The sequence below is a fragment of the Danio aesculapii genome, chromosome 15 (genome assembly GCF_903798145.1).
Source record: "Danio aesculapii chromosome 15, fDanAes4.1, whole genome shotgun sequence".
In the NCBI taxonomy this organism is placed as follows: domain Eukaryota; kingdom Metazoa; phylum Chordata; class Actinopteri; order Cypriniformes; family Danionidae; genus Danio; species Danio aesculapii.
Window position 1 is genome coordinate 45,528,693 of NC_079449.1, and position 14,433 is coordinate 45,543,125.

The 14,433-nt window shown below is 37.1% G+C and overlaps 1 protein-coding gene across 2 annotated transcripts in view; it reads left to right on the plus strand.

Moving 5' to 3' along the window:
* The first annotated feature begins 7,147 nt into the window (after positions 1–7,147).
* rcbtb2 (regulator of chromosome condensation (RCC1) and BTB (POZ) domain containing protein 2) overlaps positions 7,148–14,433 on the plus strand; it is a 43,636-nt gene continuing 36,350 nt past the window's right edge. For both annotated transcript variants that reach the window (XM_056473976.1, XM_056473977.1), the window contains exons 1-2: positions 7,148–7,290; positions 9,866–9,997. In XM_056473976.1, coding sequence (XP_056329951.1) covers positions 9,872–9,997 — 126 coding nt within the window. In that variant the 5' untranslated portion in view covers positions 7,148–7,290; positions 9,866–9,871. The remainder of the gene's footprint in view (positions 7,291–9,865; positions 9,998–14,433) is intronic.

Genomic DNA, 14,433 nt, shown 5'->3' on the forward strand with positions numbered 1-14,433 from the left:
TCACTCTTTAGAAATAGAAAGATAATACATTTAAATTCATGCTAAAATAAAATTACAAACAACAAAATTTTATAATTTTTCGTTCTCTTGAATTTTCCTCTTTTAATTAATATAGTTTTTCCTAACACATACATTTGTGTGTGCTAATTTTGGGCTGTTCTCATGCGTTTTTTTGTTAGGTTAGCTCCAGATTTGGCTTAAGTACAAACTAATCTAATGTATATGCACAAATAATATAATACAGTAAATACATACTGTAGTAAAGCTTGCTATAGAAAATATTCAAATGAGAGATTTGTGTAGCCTACTCGTATATATTGAGCACTGTATCGGTTTACATTACTCTATCAGTTAATGTATAGATCGTTTAAGATCAAAGCATCCTTTATTTATTAGTTGGATGAATCGTTTAATTACATAAGCTTAAACTGAGCTTCAGTGGTGAGGTCAAATAAATCATCATTTGTTATAGACAATAAAACACACTCACCGCTCAAGGCAAAAATGATTGAGCTTTCAGCATAACACACAGCTGAGTTTGTACTGACACGCAGAGAAAAATGAGGAAACTGGCAATAGACTTTATGTAAACACGGGACAGTTTGTGACATTGAGGAATTTTTTTTCAGTTGCAGCTGTTGATGTCGTTTATTAAGAGTCCCAATGAAATTATGCCTTAAAACTCTACACTGTAAAAAATGGCCGTGATTTCAACGGTAAAACACTGTAAAAAGGCCACAGTACAAATCCATAACCTGGTTAACAGTATGTTTCCTTGATATTTACAGTGAATAACCGTAAATTGACTTTCCCAGAATTCCCTGCATGGCACATCACTTTTAATGCTTGTTGTTGACATTACTCTGGATCTTTGTCGTTGTACATCTAATGCTGATAAACAATGTTTAATTCATGATTTTAATTTTGTGCGTGTCACCATACTGGTGTTTAGTAGCTGTGTGAATCACACTGATGCACTTTTCTGCTTGTGGGAAAAGTTGTTAGTGATGAGCATTGGTTTATTTTGTAAGTTCCTCATCTCCACCTGCATATGGCTGAGTTAACCTGTCTATCTGTGTAACAAAAGATGTGGAGATGTTGGTAATTCCAAATACAGATATCTTACATCTGTATATTAATAAAATACAGTAATTTACCGTAAAAATTAGAAATTACTTTTACGGTTTGTACCATATCGTTAACGGTAAAGTACTGGCAACCACAGCTGCCTTTTTTTAATCGTAAATTTTACGGATTTGTTTTTTACAGTGCACATTTGAACAATACAGTAACATTTATTTAATCTACTTTAATCTAATCTGTTAAAGTGTGATCGATCCAATCTGATACAATCAGCACCATCTAAGATACAGTTGAAGTCAGAATTATTAGCAGGGGGGCTAATAATTCTGACCTCAACTGTATACAGTATTTATATGTTGAAGACGTTTTAATTTATTTAAAAATGAGTGTTATATAATGGAAACAGTACTTTTAATAACTCATGTCTAATAACTGATTTATTTTCTCTGTGTCATGATGACAGGCAATAATAATTGACTAGATATTTTTCAAGACACTTCTATACAGCTTAAACTGACATTTAAAGGCTTAACTGGGTTAATAGGGAAGTTATTAGACAAACTTGATTTGTTCTGTAGGCAATACAATTTTTAAAAATATTTATAAAATTGTTTTAAAAAATTAAAACTGCTTTTATTCCAGCCAAATTAGAAGAAATAAGAAAAAATATTATTATTTCCTAATATTATAGGAAATACTGTGAAAATGTCCCTGCTCTTTTAAACATTAGTTGGGAAATATTCATTCATTCATTCATTTTCCTTTGGCTTAGTCCCTTTATTCATCAGGGGTTTCCACAGCGGAATGAACCGCCAACTTATCCAGCATGTTTTATACAGCGGATGCCCTTCCAGCTGCAACCCAGTAATGGGAAACACCCATACACTCTCACATTCAAAACGGACAATTGAGCTTACCCAATTCCCCTACAGGTATAACACATGTGTTTGGACTGTGGAGGAAACCTGAGCACCCGGAGGAAACCGGAGCCAACACGGCGAGAACATGCAAACTCCACACAGAAATACCAACTGACCCAGCCAGGACTCGAACCAGCGACCTTCTTTTTTGTAAATATTTTCACCCGTTTTTTTGTTAGTCAGGGAGATCGGTGTAGATTTTGTGTTTTTATTTCTGTTATTTTATTAGGTGTAGTAAGTTTCATTTGGGTGTTTAGTTAGTGTATTTTTGTTTATTATTTTTCTGTGGGTTCACCCCGAGGTATTTGGCTTCACTTGTTTTTCTTGGTGATAAAAAAAGAAAAGACAAAAAAAAGACAAATAAAGAGACCTTACAATAGGGGTTATTAAAAGTGAATTTTATTTGTCGGGTGTTCTTTTATGTTGCGGCCTTGACCCTAGACCAGGGTCGTAACACTGTTAAGCAATAGCGCTAACCACTAAGCCACCGTCGCCCAGTTGGGAAATATAATATATATATAATATTTATGTAGATATTATAATAATAACAACACGGTTTAAGCATTTTAATAAATTGTGACCCCGGACCGCAAAACAAAATATAGACGTTAAAAAATCGTTAAAAGTCATCTTATATTTTTAGATTTATATACAGTTGAAGTCAGAATTATTAGCCCGCCTTTTAAATATATATATATTTTTTTATATTTCCCAAATGAAGTTTAACAGAGCAAGGAAATTTTCACAGTATGTCTGATAATATTTTTTCTTCTGGAGAAAGTCTTATTTGATTTATTTTGGCTAGAATAAAAGCAGTTTTTAATTTTTTTAAAACCATTTTAAGGTCAATATTATTAGCCCCTTTAAGCTAATATTTTTCCGATAGTCTACAGAACAAACCTTCATTATACAATAACTTGCCTAATTACCCTAACCTGCCTAGTTAACCTAATTAACCTAGTTAAGCCTTTAAATGTCACTTTAAGCTGTGTAGAAGTGTCTTGAAGAATATCTAGTCAAATAATATTTACTGTCATCATGACAAAGATAAAATAAATCAGTTATTAGAGTTATTAAACTATTATGATTAGAAATGTGTTGAAAATATCTGCTCTGTTAAACAGAAATTGGGGAAAAAATAAACGGGGGCTAATAATGCTGACTTCAACTGTATGTAGCTACTGTACGTGAGTAAATAAGCTTTTCATCGATGCATAGTTTGTTAACATAAAACAATATATATATATATATATATATATATATATATATATATATATATATATATATATATATATATATATATATATATATATATATATATCCTATTTAAATATGTGGAATATAAGTGGAATATAAAAATTAAAGTACTGAGAAAATCGCAAATAAATAAGGCATTTAAATTCATCTATGCTTAGTTATGCATTTTGGAAACCAAACATTACAATTTTATACATTTACAGTCAGAAATTGACAAGGCATCTTCATGAAACATGAGCTTTACATACTATTCTAATCATTTTTGTCATTAAAAAAATCTGTACACTGAATTTTTTTTGCCGATTGTAACAAATACACTCATGCAACATAAGACTTGTGGTCACAATTCTAACAATGAACAGTAAAATAACAATACATCAATGTCGATAGTCCACTGGAAAAAAATATGGTCTTCTTCAATTATTGCACTTACCTGTGCAGACAGCCAAGAGGACTAAATCCACGAGTTCAGAAAACGTCTCAAGAAATGAAGGCTAAATCCCGCAGAGGAGTGCGAGTGTGGAGACTGAGAGGTGAAGCCGTATAAAGGCATGACTGAACACACACATATACACACAGCTGCACTGGAGAAATGATTCCCTTTCCCAGCCCACAGACACACCCAGCCCTTAATGATCCAATGCTGGATTCGTGAGAACTGTTACACTCATCCGGTAAATTACAGAGAGTCTATTTCATAAAGAATGTGCTGTTTCCTTTATGAGAGAAACAAAAAAGAAATCAACCACTTAATATTTCTCTGGATTTACTGAATGTATTAGGTTTGGTCATGTTAATTCTTGTTTTTAGAATTCTTTAATGCAGTCTTTAATGCAGTGCTCGGCTTGAGTTCACCCCACAGTGGTAGATAAAACAATTGAGTATTTTGAGTTTCAGGGATTCTGCCAGTATTCTTTTCACCTTACTTGCAAATCCACGACGCTCCTGAGGATGTCAGCAGTGACCACCGGCTCCCACAGTGTCTGCTTCAGCCCCATAGTGGCCTCTGTTGTCGGCTTCAGCCCGAGAGTGCCTGCCAGTGTTGACTTCAGCCCCAGAGTTCTCTCCATTGTCGGCTTCAGCCGCAGAGTGCCCCCAGTGTCTGCTTCAGCCCTAGAGTGCCCCCCAGTGTTGGTTTCAGCCCCAGAGTGCCTGCCAGTGTTGGCTTCAGCCCCAGAGTGTCTACCAGTGTTGACTTCAGCCCCAGAGTTCTCCCCAGTGTCTGCTTCAGCCCCAGAGTGTCCCCCGTGTCTGCTTCAGCCCCAGAGTGCCCCCCGTGTCTGCTTCAGCCCTAGAGTGCCCCCAGTGTCTGCTTTAGCCCTAGAGTACCCGCAGTGTTGGTTTCGGCCCCAGAGTTCCGTTCAGTGTCGGCTTCAGCTCCAAAGTACCCTCTGTTGTCGGCTTCAGCCCCAGAGTGCCTGCCAGTGTCGGCTTCAGCCCCAGAGTGACTGCCAGTATCGGCTTCAGCCCCAGAGGGCCTGCCAGTGTTGGCTTCAGCCCCAGAGTGACTGCCAGTATCGGCTTCAGCCCCAGAGGGCCTGCCAGTGTCGGCTTCAGCCCCAGAGTGACTGCCAGTACGGCTTCAGCCACAGAGTGCCTGCCAGTGTCGGCTTCAGCCCCAGAGTGACTGCCAGTATCGGCTTCAGCCCCAGAGTGACTGCCAGTGTCGGCTTCAGCCCCAGAGTGCCTGCCAGTGTTGACTTTAGCCCCAGAGTTTTCCCCAGTATCGGACTCAGCCCCAGAGTGCCCCCAGTGTCTGCTTCAGCCCCAGAGTGCCCCCCAGTGTCAGCTTCAGCCCCAGAGTGCAGCCAGTGTCTGCTTTGGTTCCAGAGCATCCACAAGCGTCGGCTTTAGCCCGAGTGAAGCCAGTGTTAGCTTCAGCCCCAGAGTGCCCCCAGTGTCAGCTTCAGCCCAAAAGTGCCCCCCCCAATGTCAGCTTCAGACCAAGAGTGGCCCCCAGTGTTGACTTCAGCCCCATAGTTGAGCCACTGTCTACTTTGGTTCCAGAGCACCTGTCGGCTTCAGCCCGAGTGTATCCAGTGTTGGCTTCAGCCCTAGAGTGTCCCCCATTGTTGGCTTTTGCCCCAGAGTGCCCCCAAGTATCGACTTCAGCCCCTGAGGGCCCGCCAGTGTTGGCTTCAGCCCCAGAAACCAGCCAGTGTCATCTTCAGCCAGTGTTGGCTTTAGTCCTAGAGCACCTGCAAGTGGAGACTTCAGTCCCATAGTGCCCGCTAATATTGGGTTCAGCCTCAGATCTCCTGCCAGTTTGGCTTCAGACCCAGAAAACAGGCAGTGTTGGCCGCAGAGTTCCCTCCAGTGTCTTCTCCAAACCCAAAATGCCCTCCAGTGGAGGCTTCAATCCCAGAGCACTCACCAGAAAGGGGTCCAGCCCCAGGGAGCAGCCAGTGTCGACTTCCAAGAAGGCTCTAAGCCAAGAGCACCCGTCAGTGTCAGCTTCAGCCCCAGAGCACAGTCCATGTTGGCTTCAGTTCTACAGCGTCCACCAGTGTCGGCTTCAGTCCCAGAGTGCCCCCGAGTGTCTGCTTTAGCCCTAGAGTGCAGTCAATGTCGGCTTCAGCCCCAGAGTGCCCCCGAGCATCAGCTTCAGCCCCAGAGTGCCCCCAGTGTTGGCTTCAGCCTCAGAGTGCCCCCCAGTGTTAGCTTCAGACCCAGTGTGCCCTGAGTGTCAGCTTCAGCCTCAGAGTGCCCCACAATGTCAGCTTCAGCCCCAGAGTGCAGACTGTGTCAGCTTCAGCCTCAAAGTGCCTACCAGTGTTGGGTTCAGCCCCAGATCTCCCACCAAGTACTGCTTTAGCCTCAGAGCACAGCCAATGTTGGCCTCAGCCCCAGAGCACAGCCAGTGTCAGCTTCAGCCCTAGAGTGCCCCCACTGTAGGCTTTAGCCCAGAGTGCGCTCCAGTGTGAAAATAGGGTTCGTATTTCTTGTATGGTCAACAATGCAAATTGATTGTGGTCATATCTGGTACTGCATCCAAACAAAATTTTACAGAAAGCTAATTTTTTGAGATATCAACTTCAAATTTGGAATATAATTTGGTCAGATATTTAGCTTTGGGCTAAAACAGGTTTTGTAAAATAAATATTTTACATAATATATTTAAATATGCATTCATCGTTTAACTATTTTTATGAACCTTAAAGGCAGATTTGTTTTATTTAACTTTTTGAAATTAAGGTATAATCTGACAAGATGCCAAATGAGTCTCTGATGTCCCTAGAGTGTGTATCTGAAGTTGCAATGTTTTACGGTCCCTTTTCCGGCTCTGATCCTAATTGTGTCATTTTGGTGACTGTTGCTTCAAATTCAATTTGTGCTTTTTTTTAGATTGTGCGTTATTTTTAAAAGAAGGTGGAGCTACAAATGCCTATGTGTCAGCATAGTGGCAGATTCAAGAACAAGAATAACATTCTATGCTAATGACGGAGAGATGGTCACTAATGGGTGGGGCTTTCCCCCTCTGATGGCATGTACAAATACAGAACGTCAATCAAAGTGTTTCTGGAGACTGGTTTTATAAAGTGCGATTATAAAAAATTTAATTAATACTTTGTTTAGCATTAGCAGCCAGTTATATTCACAAACTGTTGTCACACAACTGTGTATAAACCTCTTATAAAAGTGATTTTTGCATACTAGGGCCCCTTAAAATGAGACCATGCTTAAATATATTCACCAAAGCCTTGAACATAAACATTTAAATTGAACATGTAATTTTCATGTCTGTTCTAAAAGTGCAGGTTAAAGTAAAGGAGTTAACCACAGTGTTTTATAGTATACCGATATCAGCAGTTAATGTGTGGTTTTGCTGTAGTCACCATGTTGCTAGTTGTCTTGTAAGGGAAGTTTGAAATCCTGTGTCGCTCAAAACCACCCATATGAGACACTGCCAGCTGAGAGAGGACTGAACATCCACCTCTACTCGGAGACATGCAGGATTGACGCTTTACTCCACCATCTCCATCCTAATCTGCCACAGGAATGAAGACCTTGATGATTCATTTAACACGAGGTAAACATTCAGAGAGTTTTATTTGTAAAACTCGCCGCGAGACGGATTGACACTTCTGCGTGACGTCATTCAGCCCAGTCGGCTAACATCAGCTAGCAGCTTTACTCATTCAAACACCTCTAGTCGTGTTTAGATAATTTAACAACTTTTGCATACATTCGGGTGGTGTTATCCGACATGTTAGCTTGAGCTTCGTGCAGACTCGAGGACTGTTTTCGTTTCTGCTTGCCGTGGAGGTGTTATGAAAATAAACCATAGTTAGCTTGTTAGCTAACTAACAGCGGAATAAAAATAACGCGTCTTTGTTTACACATGCAGTCATTAATGCGTTTAAAAAGTAATTAGATGTTTTACAGATACTTTTAACGCAGACTTTGTTTAGTCACACGTTGTTTGGTTTGTAATGTTTCATTTAAGCTAATTAAACTTTGACAGCTAATGTCATTTCAATAAAATTTTACGTATTTAGGTAAAGTGACTTTTATATTTACACAATTTTTAGACTTTCACCTTAATACAGTTTAATGAAATATGATTAAGCAGGATCTTATCACATTAGCAGCCGATGACCATCAAAGTACACCATGCTAGTGTTGGTTTGAAGTCATACTTGCATGCGAATTATACCCTAATATACAAAGTAACGTGGTAAACAATAGGTACGTTTAATATATATAAGTTGGCTCTGAACGAATGTGCAAATATAAAACCAACTTTACCTCAATACCTGTACTGTTTGTTCATTTTTATTGCATTTGACCTAAGATAAAGTGCTTTAAAATTAATTAGATGAATTATGACAATAACAGGACAGTGTATATATATATATATATATATATATATATATATATATATATATATATATATATATATATATATATATATATATATATATATTAACATTACTGGAAGTTTTTATTTACTGTAAGATAATCTTTGCGCATGAATATTTCACAATTCAATGTGTTTCTTCCAATTAATTTGTAGAATTGTTTAGTAAAATTGTTTTTGTATCAAACAGCTACAACGTCAGATTTTGCTGTCAATATATGTTAAATAAAATGTACAAAAGTGCATTTTCTACACATAGAGAGCATATTAAATATGTTTAACTTTAACATTTGTGGAAATAGTATGTCAAAATGTGAAGTAATATTTCATCATAGCAGACATATTTATGTAAAAATGAGAGAACGTGCTTGCTTGTACTTTATATGTAAAAAAAAGTCTTCATTCAAACAAAATTTTATTAGATCTAAAAATATTTTTCTTAAATGAGTACATTCAAGCAAAAGAATCATTTGTTGCAGCCCCGTGATCCTTAAACAGTCTTTTAATAGGCCATTAGATTATTTTTATTCTAAAAAATTATGCGTGTATAAACTACTGTTATCTAAATAACTGTTGTTATTGGGTGTTGGGCTGCACAATATTTGGAAAAAATGACATTGCGATATTTAGTTTTTTTTTACAAATATATATTGCGACATGAATACAATTCCACCAGTTTGAGTTTATAGTTTTCAGGGTAGTCAATTAGTATTCAGGTACATAAATCAAGTAATCAAATGTAAAATTACACTATAGTCTTTATTATGTAAATAATTTTATATTAATTACAATTCTGTCACCTATCCAAGTTTTAGGAACAACAAATAATAACTTCTAGTTGATCATTTGTTATCAGAAGTGGCTTATATGAAAGGCAAAGGCCTCTAGATTACACTTATTTTGCCAAAATAATATATGATCACTGCCTCCATACATGACTCATTAATAAAGTCATCTGGAGTGACAAAGAAAGCGTTCTTGCAGGACTCCCAGAGTTCATCAAGATTCTTTGGATTCATCTTCAATGCCTCCTTCTTCATCTTATCCCAGACATGCTCAATAATGATCATATCTGGAGACTGGGCTGGCCAATCCAGGAGCACCTTGACCTTTTTTGCTTTCAGGAACTTTGATGTGGAGGCTGAAGTATGAGGAGCGCTATCCTGCTGAAAAATTTGTGGTTTGTAATGTAATGGGCAGCATAAATGTCTTGGCTGTTGATGTTGCCGTCCACTCTCGCATGCCCCCATATGGAATGTAACCCCAAACCATGGTTTTTCCTTTACCAAACTTGACTGATTTCTGTGAGAATCTTGAGTTCATGCAAGTTCCAGTAGGTGTTCTGCAGTATTTGTGGTGATTGGGATGCAGCTCAACAGATGATTCATGGGACAAATTGACCTTCTGCCACTTTTCTAAATGATCAACTAGTCAAGTAATTATTTGTTACTCTTAAAACTGGGATCGACGACAAGACGTTTGTCAAGTAGTGTATGGCAGTCGATATTTTTATTTATTTTTTGCTCTGGAAAGAAACAATAGAATAAACAGGACACATTCTAATATATGAAAGAATATATATATATATATATATATATATATATATATATATATATATAATATATGTATGATTGCATGTGTTACAGATATGATTTGATTCCGATGTATTGATGAACTTTAAGCAGCAAATTACATTTTTTCTTCAGATGCAGCTAATGTTTTGTAAATATGATTCTGTTCATAGAGTAGTATGCTGGACGTGGGGAAGTGGCCGGTGTTCGCCCTCTTGCCCCCTGAGGAACTAAGGCTCATCCGTCAGGCCTGTGTTTTTGGCAGCGCCGCCAATGAGGCCATCTATGTTACTGTCAATGATGAGGTACAGACGCACACTCAAACATACCGTGTAAATGAGCGTAAGCACTCACTAGCTAATGATAATTAGAGTTTGTAGAAAGTTTGTAGAATACAAAAGACTTGTCACTTATGTACAGTAGTCAACATTTGAAGTGGTTTAAAACATTTTATTAAAGTTGTCCTAAAACCATTGAACAACACCTATTCTTGCATTAGGTTAATTTTGAAATACATTTTAATTCACTTCGAATGTTGACTGCTAGGGGTGCTCATTTCGGTTAATTTTACCTGCCGACAACCGCTCGTTAACCGAATATTAACCGTTAACTGGTCGGATGAATATGAAATGATTATTTAATTAAATACAATATAAAATAATACCGCAGACATCTATTTAACCCTTCTAATTCGCCTATGTGTTTAAAATGTAAAACTGATGTAGGTACTTTAACGAATTGTATGTGGTCATGTAACAGACTGTAAAGGTTTTGGTCTTTGGTGCTGGGGGAAATGGAAAAAGATCTTTAACATGCCGTTGGATTTTGACCCAGTTATATAGATTTTGTCCTTTTCTCTCGAGGCCTGATGCTGAAAGACTCGTCCATGCTTTTATCACGTCTCGCTTGGATTTTTGCAATTCTCTGTTCGGAGGGTTACCAGCAAATTCTCTCAAGATATTACAATACATTCAAAATTCTGCTGCACGTGTGTTGACATACATCGTCTCGGTCGCACATCACTCCCGTGCTCCAACAACTTCACTGGCTGCCCATCAAGTCTCGTATTGATTTTAAAACATTGATTTTAGCATATAAAGCGGTTCATGGTTCTGCTCCAGGTTACATTTGTGACCTGATATCCATTTCCTCTACCTTTCACTGTCTACGCTCTGCCTCAAGTACTACGCTGTTTCAGCCTCGCTGCAAACTCCGCACCATGGGAGGTAGGGCGTTCTCTTTCCGTGCTCCCAAACTGTGGAATGCTCTTCCCACTAACATTAGGAATGCCGGCTCATTGGACGCTTTTAAAAAGCTACTTAAAACTCATCTTTTTAGGACCGTTTTTAATTTGTGATATCTCTTTTATTCTTACTCTGTTTTTATTGTATTTTTTTTTATTATTGTTTACTGTGCTTTGTTGTTTTTACTTTCTTGTAAGCGCTTTGGGTTTTAGAAAAGCGGGTTATAAATAAAATATATTATTATTATATTATTATTATTATTTTGGATATACCTAATAGATGCATTTTTTCATCAGCTAATAAAAGATTGTATAATATATTAACCTTTGCTGCCAGAAAAAATATTTTACTCAATTGGATTAGTGATAAATCTCCATCACCTAAAGGTTGGCACAAGATAATTTTTGACTTAATTCCCCTGGAACATCTTACCCATGTTTTACACAAAAAAACTGAAATTTTTTTTTCAAAGTTTGGATATTTGGATTATTTGGAACTGGTCTTTGCCCTATAATGCTAAAATGAATATTGTAACTGTATTGTTATCTGAAAAATAATCAATGTTATTAACCTTTTTTCTGATCTGTTTAATGTGGGGTAGTCCTGTTTATTATGTAATCGGAGCTTCTTCTTTTTTTTGTGTGTTGTTATTTTTTTGCGTATCTTTTGAAGATGTTTTGTTATGTCTGTATTGTCGTGAAAATCCATTAAATATAATAATAAAAAAAAAAAATTATTTAATTAGAAAATGACGCGTCAATTTTGTCACACATTAAATATTGCATTTTAAAATACTGGTTTATTTTAACATGCGAACAGCAGCATACAAAACATAACAGAGCATCTTCACGCACCTGCAGTGTTTCCAACAGCATAGAAAAAATAATAAACTAAACAAAAAGAATAAAATAAATAGGCCTGCCTTAGATATTTTTCACTTAAATTACATATTTAGATTTCAAAATGAAAACACTGACTGAATCCTTTTTAAGAACCGGCATAGGCTGTGTGTCTAATCATGTTTTTTTCTTCCATCTAATAAAAATGCCAGGCTACCTCAAATCAATCTCTCCAAGGAAAATATGCATTTGATTAATGCTCCGCTGATATTATTATATAACAAAACCTCTGTCAACATTTTTAAAAGAAGTCATTAGTTTAAAGATTACGTCTTATGATAAAGAGTTATTTCCTCCGTCTCACTTGTGGTTCATGTGCGCTCGCTGCGAGTGATGAAAGACCGTAATGAACCTTAAGGCTTATATGTTGACTTTTTGTAAAGTATAGACTACAATAGCATAAAACAATTCTGTTGTTTACATATGATATTACATTAAATTGCATGTTTCATAAGCTGTAAATGAAAGCCTCGGTTTGTTGCGGAGTTATCCTTATGCAAGAATCAAGAAAATCATTTGGATTTGTTTGATTCGTAGATTAGGCTATGTAGCCTAGACTATTTTAAAAATTGATATTTTATAAGAACTATTAATAACTGTAATTTTCCAAATGGATAAAGCTTGGTTTGTTGTTTGTTTACTAAATTATCAAAATTATAGACTATTTGTTGAGTTTATGACGCGGATCCCGGACTGAGGCAATCAACGTGTCAACTTATCTGTGTCAAACTGCAATATTCTTCTTTCATTTTGCTTCTTTAGCAAAATACGTCTATAGGCATGTGTGGTTGCACGTCTCACCATCCCGCGAGTTGACAAATATGTGTTGCACATTTAGGCGCTGATCACACCGAACGTGCTTTTCAGTTCCAAAAACACGAGGATCACCTCACTGCCTTTTTATGTTGACAAGAAAAAAAGAAGCGTGGTAATTAAAAACATTACAATTGAAAAAAGCTAAATTAATTAATCAGAAACAGCTAAAGAGGACCACATAATAAATAAACTATTTAAAAATAAATGATTTATTTATTTATTATTATTTTATTGTCTTCATTGGTAGAATCAATGGAATATTTTCTGCTGCAGAAATAAAAAAAAGGAAAAAATGAGGCTTTGTTGAGTCCAGCACATAAACACTGATAGCGCAGAGACTGTGACAAAGCCTGAGTGATCTTGGGTCAGTGATAAGCAGATCGAGCGAGGCTATATTTAGGCCTGTAATGCTAACAAAAGCCTTGTTTTGCTTCCTTAGAGGAGCTCTGGTGCACATCCTTAGCACTGGACACTTCCTTTTTTAGCTCTGTTTGCTATGTTTTCATCTTATGGCTTTATAGATATATGACCAAAAAAAAAAAAAAAAAACGCTAAGAGAGGTATTATTTACCTTCACAATGAAAGCTTGGTGATCAAAGCGACTCTTGAAAACATTTCTGGCGTCACATTAGCAGAGATTAAATGCTAAAGGGACAACACACAGTGTAAGTATGCTGTTTAAGTGCACTGTGTAAACAGGTTTGATGTTACATTAGAGAGGTTAGTGCTTTTAAAGGGGACCTATTATGCAAAAATCACTATTATAGTATGTATAGTGATGTGAATATAGCCAGCCTCTAATGGTAAAAATGAATTTATTCTATGTTTTATAATTAAACTTGATAAAAACAGAAACACTTTGATTGACATTCAGATTTTGTATGTCCATTAGTAACCATCTCTCCCTCATTAGCATAAACAGCCCTTAGTGAGAAGCAGCCATCCGCCATTAGAGTTTTGCCATTAATGTTTTGCCTAAATTTGATGTTTTGTGTCAAGTAGCTGTGTAATAAATGGGATAAAGTATATCCAAGATGGCTGTTTTTGCAGAATAAAGCCCTTCAGTCTTGTACAACAGTGCTGCGTTTGCAATGTGCTGCCGATAAACCCATCACGGCTTTATTCTGTGATAACAACCTCCTGGATGTACTTCATCCCTAACTTAATCATAATAAGGCTGCACAGTATATCATTTCAGCATAGATATCGCAATGTCCGCATCAGCAATAGTCTTATTGCAGGATCTGTTGAGTCTGAATTATAGCTGACCATGAGCTACAGAACACATGTGATTTGTAGAGTCACCGCTCCGTTAACCATAATAGAGTGAAAGTTGATCATTTGCTTGTTTTTAAGGCATTTCAAGAAAGTTTAAAACATTTGGGCGCAGTTATGAGGTTTAGAGATGAAAGGAAGATTATTTATTCATTTATTCATTTTCTTTTTGGCTTAAGTTCCTTTATTAATTTGGGGTCACCACAGAGGAATGAGCCGCCAACTTATTCAGCATATGTTTTACGCAGCGGATGCCCTTTCAGCTGCAACCCACTACTATGAAACATCCATACACACTCGCATTCACACTCGTACACTATGGACAGTTTAGCTTGCCCAATTCACCTGCACCCAGTGGTGGGAAGAGTACTGTAAAATCATACTCAAGTAAAAGTACTTGCACTACATTTTTAGGTAAGTAATGGTAGATTAAAGTATCTGTTGTGAATATTACTCAAAGTATGGGTAAAAAGAAGACCTTTCAAAAGTACTCAAGAGTGGTGAGTA